This window comes from Microtus ochrogaster, chromosome 2 (assembly GCF_000317375.1).
Source record: "Microtus ochrogaster isolate Prairie Vole_2 chromosome 2, MicOch1.0, whole genome shotgun sequence".
Taxonomy (NCBI): Eukaryota; Metazoa; Chordata; class Mammalia; order Rodentia; family Cricetidae; genus Microtus; species Microtus ochrogaster.
Window position 1 is genome coordinate 14,349,544 of NC_022010.1, and position 11,601 is coordinate 14,361,144.

The following is an 11,601-nucleotide window of genomic DNA, read 5'->3' on the forward strand; positions in this document are numbered from 1 at the left end:
TGCTGATAAAGGTACCAAGCTATGTGGCTAACACAGACAAGAATTATGGGTTAAGATGTAAGATACAAAAGTTAATAAGAAGCCTGAGCTAATAGGCCAACCACTTTATGATTAATGTATTTCTTTGGGATTGAACAGCTGTGGGACCAGGCAAAACAGAAACTTCTGTCAATGATATTATGTCCTTTAGAAAATGGTTTGATAACAGAGCTAAGAATGAGTCACTTTTGGAAATGATACAGTCTTTACAGACTAAAAATGAATAGCTAGCTGACAGGATTAATACCACAGAAAATCAAAAGTTACCTGAAAAATTAATACTATTGTAAAGGATAACATTAATTTGACAAACAAAATTCAATCCATGACAATGGGTACTGAGAAATTATCTGAAAGAATTCATACTGTTGAATATGAAAATCAAAATTTGTTAAAAAGTTAGAATAGGTTAGCAGATAGAGTATCTCTCCAGGAAGGCAATCTGCACACTATCCAAATAATGTCCAAGAATAAGATGTTATCTTTAAATGAAAAACTTCAGACCTTGGAATCACATGTGCAGAATGAGGACCAGAGGCTAGGTGCCTCAATGAAATCACTAGAAATATATACAGGTCAGGAGATTCAGGCTTTACAAAAGACAGTACTAAAAAGATTTGAAATGGTTGAGGAAATTATTGGAGCTGATGAGCAGGGAAAGAAGGCACAAGGACAGGATTTAACATCACCAGTAGCTGTCAGAGATGATTTACCCAGGGTTTTAACTTCTTATCTGAAATCAACTCTGACAAAGCATCAAGTTCTAAATGCCCAAAAGGATCCAAAGAAGGTTGATGGATACCTTTAGGAATGAATGATTTAAAAGAAATTAAGCAAGAAATTGTAACTTACAGCTTGCATTTCGCATTTGTTAGGGAGATGGTAAAGACATTGGGGTCTAGCAATAAGGCTACCCCATACAACTGGCTTCAATTAGTTTCAGCAGTCCTGGAAGATAGGCCCCAACTGCTGTGTAAAGGTTATTTGTGAGAAGGGGCAAAAATTTTAGAACAACAGGGGAAAGCAAAAGGACTTGAGACTTCCCAAGATCAAATTCTTGGCGAGGGCACTTATGCTGACCCACAGGCTCAAGCTCTTTTCAATGAACAAATCTTGTCCTTATGCCACAAAGCAGCCTTAAATGCTTGGGACAGGATTTGTGACCAGAAAAATGAATTGAATAATATACCAGGGCCAGAGAACACCCTTTAGTGATTTTTACAAGATTAAATAAGGCTGTACAAATAGGAGTAACAGACCCAGATTCTAGATGAGTACTTATTGAATCTCTGGCTTTTGAAAATGCCAACTTAGAATACAAAAAGATACTTGGGCCGTTAAAGGTTAGATCAGCACCAATGAATGAATGGATCCTGCATACAATGAATATTGAGATATTCGACTATAATACTGAATCTTGGGTAGGAGAAGCATTTTTCAAAGGCATGAGGAAACATCAAAATGCCAAATATTTTAATTGTGATAGAATAGGACATCTGAGAGGGAATTGTAGACAAGGAATTTCTAGAAATAATGTCTCCTCTGGGAATGGCAAAAATAAAAAAAAAATCCTTCTGGATTATGTAGAAAGTTTGGCAAAGGCCGACATCGGACCAATGAATGCAGATCAACAAAAGACAGACAAGGCAACCCAATACCATCAAGAAACTCCCTGGGGGACCTCTCACAAGCCCCTAAGTCAAAAGTGGTGCAGTCATTTCCAGTTACTGTGGAGGACATGTCTCACCAGGAAAATTAAAAAATCCAGATCCTTCTGTAAAAAAAACCATACTGTTCTGGATGATAGAACAAACATGGAGGATGAATCAAAAATTCCAATAGGAAGTAGGAAACGTATATTCTGGCAGACTTCTATAAATGATCAAAGACCAAAGCTAAGAGTGCATATAAATCAGGTTCTTTAAACACCTAGAGATGTATTTTGCATAGATAGGTAATCTTCAACCACTTCAAAGAGCATCTAAATAACTTAGGGTTCTGTTGAAGTGAGACACAATTGTTCCTGGTAGCACTGATCTATTCCTGAGAGAATGCTGAGCACTGAAGACACTCCATTTGGAGCTTGTTTTTTTCTTGTCAAAAATGGCCTTTGGGCAAGAAACTGCCCATGCATCAACCACTGACAAAATGTATGCTGTCTGGACAGGACAAGCAGGATACAAGAAAAAAGACAGTCAAATCTTGCTAAGAAAGGGTAAGACGGTTTTGAAAATTTTCCTGCCTCTGAAAATTGTCTGTCAGTTACTCTAGGCCTTAGCCAAAGTTGGTCGCTCCAATGTTGCAAACGAGACTTTGGGTGGTTTCCCAGACAGCCAGTTGTCTCTGTCATTTGTTGCATATTTTTGAAGTTACTTGATTGCACTTCCTGATTACTCAAGCAATATTATTTCCCTTCTCAGATCTTCAATGGGGTTGAAGACTAGATAGTCACAGTTACTTTCCTCTCATGACTCGGCCAAGTTATTTATAAAACAACACTTAGACTCCTTAGGATTGGATAATTATTGAAACATTTATCACGTTTCTTATATGATATTGTTTATGCTGGTTGTAATTCTAATTTTTATACTTGATATTTGTTCTTATTGTATATAATTTTGTATTAGGCATAGAAATTTTGTATTTAAACAAAAGGGAGAGGTGCTGTAGAAAATCCTTCAGCCTTTAAGTTACCCACCTACTTGGGCGTGGTCTCTTATACTATTTATGCTGATGTAAAGCACACTCTCTCTCTCTTCCAGCTGCAGGATTCAGTTGCTGTTCCCCATTTGAGCAGAGGAGTGTGATCTGTGAGTCTACCCCTAAATAAATAACCCTTTATTATATTTAATTCTGAGCTCTAGCGTGGGATTTCTTTTTAGTGTCCATCTTCACTAAAGGATTTTAAAGAACCACTCAACATAGTTACCAATTCACAATATGCAGAAAGAGTTGTTTTGCATATTGAAATGACCAGATTTATACCAGATGATACAGAATTGACTTCACTATTTTACAGGTACAAGATATAATCAGGAATAGGCTTTGTCCTATATACATAACACACATCCAATCCCATACATGTCTGCCAGGTCCTTTAGCACAAGTTAATGCAGAAATCAATCAATTATTGGTTGGAAGTGTGCTAAAGGCCTCAGAATTTCATAAGAAAACATCATATCAATAGCGAAGATTTAAAAAAAAAAGACTTTTTCCATCATGCAGCAATAAACCAAAGAAATTATAAGGAAATGTCCTACTTGTTCTTTATACCACTAAACAGTACTACCTGCAGGAAGTAACCCAAAGGGTACTTAAAGGGATGAAATCTGGCAGATGGATGTGTTCCATTTTGTAGAATTTGGAAAACTAAAATATGTACATCTATTGATGCCTATTCAGGTTTTCAATGGACAACTGCTTTGAGTTCAAAAAAGGCTGATTTGGTAATCATATATTTGCTAGAAGTTATGATCATCATAAGTATACCTGTACAAATAAAGACAGATAATGTTCCAGAAGCATATGTCTCTAAGAAAATAAAACAGTTTTTTGCTTATTATAATATAAAGCATATTATACACAATCATACAGGGCAGGCAGTTATAGAAAGATCAAATAAAATTCTAAAGGATATGTTAAATAAACAGAAAGGTCGGGCTGGAGAGATGGCTCAGTGGTTAAGAGCATTGCCTGCTCTTCCAAAGGTCCTGAGTTCAATTCCCAGCAACCACATGGTGGCTCACAACCATCTGTAATGAGGTCTGGTGCCCTCTTCTGGCCTTCAGGCATACATGCAGGAAGAATATTGTATACATAATAAATAAATAAATAAATAAATAAATAAATAAAATAAACAGAAAGGTATGATAAATAACTCCATGTTGACTGAGGTTTCCGTCCCACCCAGTCCCGCAGCCATTTAGTTCCAAAGAAACCGAGGTCTACATTAATTATAAACTGGTTGGCCTAGTAGCTCAGGCTTTCTTATTAACTAATTCTTACATCTTAAATTAGTCCATAATTCTTGTCTGTGTTAGCGACATTGCTTAATACCTTTTTATCAGCAAGGCATTCTCATCTTGCTTCCTCTTTGTCTAGGTGACGACTACAGACTGAGTCTTTCCTCTTCCCAGAATTCCCCTGTTCTCACCACCCCACCTCTACTTCCTGCTTGGCTACAGGTCAATCAGTGTTTTATTAAAATAATACAAGTGTCAGGGTACAAGACCATTGTCCCACAGCACCCCAGAAATAGATCACATAATGCTTTATTAACTTTGAATTTTCTAAATGCTAGCGAGAAAGGAACAACAGCCGGGAAGAGACATTGGATAATAGAAAAAACTACAGAATTAAATCAGCCAATATACTTTAAATATTTACTGACCTCAGAATGGAAACCACGGCATGTGTTATGTTGAGAAAGGGGTTTTGCTTTTGTTTTCATAGGAGAAGAAAAGCTATGGATATTATCAAAATTGATAAAGATTAAATTTGAACAAGAGACTTCTTTTAATTAGAAAAGATGACAGTTCATTAAGAACTATGGCCATTTAATCTGAACTAACCTATAAAACTAACAATGTTTTTCATTTGATCTTAACTTTCCAAAAGAAAATCTCCCCAAAATTAGGGCTGGGGAAGGGTTTTGTTTCTGCCTTTAGAGGAAAATAAAGGTATCCAGCTAAAGAATCTGAAGATCACTGGACAAAATGAGACATCTGAAGAAAAAGGACAAATCATCCAGAAAAAGTCTCCCAAGAAAAGGAGTAATTAGTCTATTGGTATATCACATTTCCATCAGGATAAAATTTCATAAATCTTCCCAAAAGTTTGTTTCTGTTGTTTTCTACAGACATGTAATGCAAATAATCCTTTCTGTGGTCCCGGTCCAACTAAAGATTAAAGCTGACTTTGGAGTTGGAGTGTGGCTCTCTCCTTCTCTAAACCCAAACATGTTCATTAAAGTGAAATCCAAAATCTCTGCCATAGTCAGAAGAGCCACTTAATATTGGACAGAAGAAAAACAAATATTTATGGACTCCTTTATTGCCACTAATCTCATAAATCTTTGGTTTTATATTGACTCTTTAACAGCTTTTCTTAAGGTATGAGATTTATCATAAATATATATATATATACATATATATATAAACACTTTTTGTCATGATATTAGTGATCATATAGAGTACTAACTAATTCTAGATAAAGGTTTCATCTACCTTCATGTACATGATTTCAAGTTTGAGTCTCTATCAGTTTTCTACAGTGAATCATGAGCACACCTAATGGTGATCTTTGAAGTTTCCATATGGAGCCCTACAACAATAATTCCTCCAGGACTAAGATAACATCACTAAACTGCAAAACACCACCTAAAGATTTACTTTTGGACTACAAACTGCTCAGAACAATTTTGAGGTGGCTAGCTGAGATGAACCAGTCTAACAGACTGCTCTAGCCAGGACTTGAGACAAGCCCTGCACTTTCCCATTATGCAGAGACTGGATAACAAATGATACAGCTACCTCTCCAGGACTTGACAATTGACCCCAAATTTTCTTTTCAGGATCCCCAAAGACACTGTCACCTCCAGACAGCAGAAATTTAAAAATATGATGCCCACGTTCCCAAAAGGTGGGGTGGATGGTTTTTGGTTGTTCAATGGGCTATGGATTTGTCATTGTTTAAGGGGATTAATTACTCGTTGTTATTGGTAATGGTCAGGAAAAAAGCTAAACAAAGAAAATTAGAGTCAAGGTTCTTGAGAAGAGAAAAGGGGGATAAAGATATGATAAGATAAAAAGGTAGATTATTGAATCTACTTTTAAAAAAGCAACTACTAGTTTTAAATATGTTACACTAGATTGGACTTTTGTGTGTTGTATACAAATTTTGTATATTGATACAAATTTGAGACTGATTTTGTTAAAACAGACTGTACATACCTTTCTAATCTTGTTCAAGGCATTGTACCTATACAACTCATTTAACAGTATAATGTAAATTTCTAGTCCTTGAAAGTTATTATTACCAACTGTTTAGGATAATAAGGAAATGCAGGTTAGTAGTTAGTCACCTATTACAATTGAACTTGTAGTCACATTAGGTATGTTTTCAATGTCAAACAGAGATATGTTTTAAACAGACAGGTCATCATCAAACACTTCAAAGATCTACAGAAAATGGCATTTAAGATGTTCTAATAACATAGGTTCTTTTTTCTTTCTTTATGACAATACGACATGTCTGCTCCTGACAGCACCAATCTACTTCAGAGATGATGAGCAGCAAAGAAATTTCATATGGAGTTTGCTTTCTTTGTGGCAAAAGTAAGCCATGGAGCAATAAAATGCCCTTGCCTCGACTTCTGACAGTATGCTGTCCTAATGGGACAAGCAGGACACAGAAGAGAGTGACTGCCAAACCTTACCAGACAAGGTGGGACAGTCCTTCAAAAACCCTGTTTCATAGAAAAGTCTGTCAGATATTCTAGGCCTGTAGGCTGAAGATGGATGCTTCAACATTACAAAGAAACTCTGGGTGACTGTCCAGGTAGCCTGCTGTTTCTGTCATTTCTCACAGTCTTTGGAAGTCACTTGCTTGCACTTCCTGCTTACTCAGTTAATATTATTTCCTTTGTGGGTCTCTGAAGGAGTTGAAGACTAGAGAGTTACAGTTTTCCTTGTTTTACCAGATGCAGAAATCAAGTTAAGATAGAAAGTAAATTAGGAACAAGGCTTTGGACTCACCAAGACAGGATAGATATGGAGTATTTTCTCTGAATTTGTCAAATGCAAATGAACTAGAGATTGTTGATATATTTATTGCCTGTATATAATGTATATAATTATTTTACTTACTGTATGTAGTTTTTCTTATATTAGTTACTCTTTTTAAATTTTAGACACAAAGGGAAAATATGGGGATATTTTATTCACGTTTTAGTAAGTAAAGTTTGCCTGAAGATCAGAAGGTAAAACTAAGCCACTAAAGGCCAGGCAGTGGTGTCACACACCTTTAATCCCAGGATTTGGGAGACAGAGGCAGATGGATCTCTGTGAGTTCAAGGCCACCCTGGGCTACACAAGATCAATGCAGAAAAAGATCCAAATGGTGGCAGCTCACACCTTTAACCCCAGCACTAGAGGGGACTATAAGACAGGAGGAGACAAAGGCTCAGGCTGCAGTTGCCCAGCCTTGGTAGAGGTAAGGCTTCTCTAGTGGCTTGGCTGTTTTACTTTTCTGATCTTCAGCTTGAACCCCAATATCTGTCTCTGAGTTTTTATTATTCATGCTACAGAAATCTTTAAAGATACATAGAGAAAAAGAAATGAGCTGTGATGAAGCCTGCAGTGGATTTGTGGAGGGAAGAAGGAAGGAAGGAAACTCAGAAATCTATCCCATACCACAGCATATCTGCTGCCCATCGCCTTCTGCAAGAAGATGCTAGATTTGTGTCTTAGTTAGGGCTTCTATTGCTGTCATGGAACACTTTGACCAGAGCAACTTGGGGAGGGAGGGTTTATTTGGCTTACACTTCCATACTGTAGCACATCATTGAAGGAGGTCAGGACAGGAACTCAAACAGGGCAGGAACCTGGAGGCAGGAGCTGAAGCAGAGGCCATAGAGGGTGCTGCTCACTGGCTTGCTTCTCATGGCTTGCTCAATCTTCTTTCTTATAGAACCCAGGACCAGCAGCCCATGAATGGCTCCACTCACAATGGACTGGACCTTCCCCCATCGATTACTAATTAAGAAAATGCCTCATAGCTGGATTTTCTAGAGGCATTTTCCTCAATTGAGGTTCTCTCCTCCTAGACGCATGATGGACAGGCACTCTACCAACTGAGCTACGTCCTCAGCCCTCAGGGATTTGTTTGTTTGTTTGTTTGTTTGTTTAGTTTTGTCTGAGACTGCAGTCCTGGATGTCTTGAAACTCACTCTGTATAATCAGGCTAGTCTTGAACACAAAGATCTGCCTGCCTCTGTCTTCCGAGTGCAAGCATGAGCCATCACACCCTCCATGTTACATCTAAAAAGTGTCTTTAAAGCAGAAGCCTACACGGAACATGGTTATGCCCTCATCAACTGGAGACATGGCACCAGTTTACAGAAACCAACAGCATTATTTGGTTCCCTCGGCAGCAATGGTCCACTACTTTCTAGCTCATTATTCCCAGGGACTTTTATGAGCCATGACCGCCAGGAGTCATGAGCACAAGAACAAAGTCTGCAGACAGACACAGAGTAACCTTTCCGAGGAGATCTCGTTTGTTTGCAGCCCTGGGGACGTAGCCCAGGGAAACGCTCTCCTCCAGCTCACCATCTCGTTTCTTCCCTTTGGCACACTCTCTGTCGTCCTTAGCTCTCATTCTCTGTCAATAGACACACGCACATTACGACATCTACCCATCTCTCGGGATTTCCTCGCACTAATAGCATCTTTTTCCATAATATTTTATTTTTACAAGGCTTCTATTATCTTTAACAAGACGATTCATTACGGACAAAGGATCCAGGCAAGCCCACACCCACCAAGTCAGCACATCCGCATTTCCCCTTCACGGTGTCTGACGTGAAAACGCAACAGGGATACTCACTTTCTCTGTTAAAATCGGGGCACTGTGAGCAAGCATACCCTTCTCTTCATGCTGAAAAGCACAGAAAAAGACATTACTATTTCAAGACTAAGCTGCCAGGACAGGCACTACGTGCTAACTAACCCAGGGCGAATGCACCCAAATGGGATCAGAGGGCTGCAGCGCCTACGGGAAGAAAACCTGTCACCTGGGGAGGAGTTAAAAACATTTGAAAAGAGCCGGGCGATGGTGGCGCACGCCTTTAATCCCAGCACTCGGGAGGCAGAGGCAGGCAGATCTCTGTGAGTTCGAGACCAGCCTAGTCTACAGAGCTAGTTCCAGGACAGGCTCCAAAGCCACAGAGAAACCCTGTCTCGAAAAACCAAAAAAAAAAAAAAAAAGAAAGAAAACATTTGAAAAGAAATACAGGGGCTGGAGAGATGGCTCAGAGGTTAAGAGCACTGCCTGCTCTTCCAAAGGTCATGAGTTCAATTCCCAGCAACCACATGGTGGCTCACAACCATCTGTAATGGGGTCTGGTGCCCTCTTCTGGCCTGCAGGCATACACACAGACAGAATATTGTATACCAAATAAATAAATAAATAAATAAATATTAAAAAAAAAAGAAAAGAAATACAAATCTATTTAAAAGCCAGCATGATTGTGCCTCTGTGTCGTGGTTAATGCAAATCTGAGCTCTACATCAATGAGACTTTAAAATGAAAATAAACACCCAAAGCAGTAAATATCACTGGCATGCAGCTTTTCAGCAAGTCTTTGGTTTTGCTTTGTTTACTTTCTTTCTGTTTTTTTAAGGCAAGTGCATTTCCTTAGGTGTCCACGTCAGTGGCATGTATGGTGCTCCGCTTTGGCAGCCATAAACCTGTCTCTGTGGACTTCCCTAGTCCAACGTTCCATATAAACCTGTCTCTGTGGACTTACCTAGTCCAACGTTCCATATAAATGGAATCATACACTCGATAACCAAACTGTGTTGCTTCTTCTTTTTCGCTTGGTTGTTTGTTTTTTGAGGCAGGGTTTCTCTGTGTAGCCTTAGCTGTCCTGGAACTCACTCTGTAGACTGTGCGGGCCCTGAACTCACAGAGATCCTGTCTCCCGAGTGCTGTGATTAGAGGTGTGCAGGGCCACAGGCAAGTGCACGGAGCGTTTTGGTCACTGGTAAGAGCGCTGCTGCCATGACTCCTTAGGTAGACTGGCAGGTCTGTAAGGAGCTGAGTCAAAGTCCATCTGTATTCCGCTGTGGCTGTTTGTGTGTTTCTTTAATCTCATTAAATAATAAACAAATGACATTAAATGGGCGGGGGGGCACATGTTGTGGTACTTAGGGGGAATGGATGGAGAAGTTGAGGGTTCCTGAAGGGAAGGGAAGAAAGAGTTGGGGATTCCCGAGGGCAGGTGGAGAGGGAGCTGGGGTGCATATGACCAAGATGCATTATTTACATGGAAGAAATTGTCAAACAATAAATAAGCTATTACTTTAAAAAAAATTTACTTTCTGAGCCAGGTGCCTTTAATTCTGGCACTTGGGAGACAGAGGAAGGTATATCTCTGAGTCTGAGGATAGCCTGGTCTACAGAGTGAGTTCCAGGACAGCCAGAGCGACACAGAAAATCCTATCTCAAAAAAAAAAAAAAAAAAAAAAAACAAAAAAAACCCTTTCTGAAATTTGGAATAGAATTCAAGGTGTCAAACAAACAAACAAAACCAAACAAGCCCCCATCTTTCGGACCTATTAGATATAGCCAAATAAATATTTGCCTCATTACCTTAAAAAATTAAATGAAGTTTAATTATCTGCTTCTAATTTAATATGCTAATTTCCAATGAGACTAAGATAAATACCATAATTAAATAAAAAGGTCTAAATACATGTTCATTGCTTCCTAAAGAGAGGCACTGTTACTACACCATGGGACATCTGTATTCGGGAACTAAGCGTCATTTCCATCCGCAGCTGACACACCTCGCTCGACTCACCCAGGAGTAATAGACAGCCTGTGTCTTGCTGTTGCTCACCAGCTCCCTGTTGTTCGCGGGGTTGAAGGTGAGGTAGTTCTGAAACATAAGGCATAAAGATGTGTTACATGAAAATAAACCTGTTTCTCACTGCTTCAGCTGTTACAATTAAATATTAATTTTAATGAAAACAAATAACTGAGTAGGGATAGACATAAAAATGCAAAAGACTTGGAATCTGGGAAACAAGAAGAAGAGCATTTAAGTACTGGCTTTAAGGAAGGAGTGTAAGATGCGCTCCCTTTACAAGGTTCATTTATTACAAGGCATCGTCCGTAACAAGCACAGAATAAGCTGCATCCACCATTTAGCTATTCATCTATTCTCCCCCCACCCCCCACCCACTGGGCACTAAACCCGGGGCGCTACAGCTACTGCGCTCCACCCTTGAACAATGGCCTCTGCCCCATCTCTAATCATCTTTATTCTGTGCCTTTTCAGACAAAGGCTGATGAGCGCACACTTCAGAGACTGACAGGCTCACGAGAGATCTTGGAATGAATACGAGGCTTTGGGAGGGAGTTCCGATTGCTGCCAAGACAGTATGGCATGAGTTGTTGGCACCCTCCCCAAAAATCGACGCCACAGAAACTGTAGTGAGGCAAACGCTAAATGCAGAAAAACCAAACAATGGTCACAGTTATGGGACAGAAACCCCGGGCTGGAAGATTTGAGCCTGTGCGGGGAGCTGGAGCCTGTGCGGGGAGCAGGAGCCTGTGCAGGGAGCAGGAGCCTGTGCAGGGAGCAGGAGCCTGTGCAGGGAGCAGGAGCCTGTGCAGGGAGCAGGAGCCTGTGCAGGGAGCTGGAGCTGTGCAGGGAGCTGGAGCTGTGCAGGGAGCTAGAGCCTGTGCGGGGAGCAGGAGCCTGTGCGGGGAACAGGAGCTGTGCAGGGAGCAGGAGCCTGTGCAGGGAGCTGGAGCTGTGCAGGGAGCTGGAGC

General features: G+C 40.0%; 1 protein-coding gene across 1 annotated transcript in view; it reads right to left on the reverse strand.

Moving 5' to 3' along the window:
- Positions 1-11,601, reverse strand: part of Wdr66 (WD repeat domain 66) — a 92,672-nt gene that overhangs the window by 54,731 nt on the left and 26,340 nt on the right. Inside the window, exons 7-8 of the mRNA XM_013349789.2 lie at positions 10,625-10,702; positions 8,647-8,697 (exon numbers count right to left, since the gene is read on the reverse strand). Coding sequence (XP_013205243.2) covers positions 8,647-8,697; positions 10,625-10,702 — 129 coding nt within the window. The remainder of the gene's footprint in view (positions 1-8,646; positions 8,698-10,624; positions 10,703-11,601) is intronic.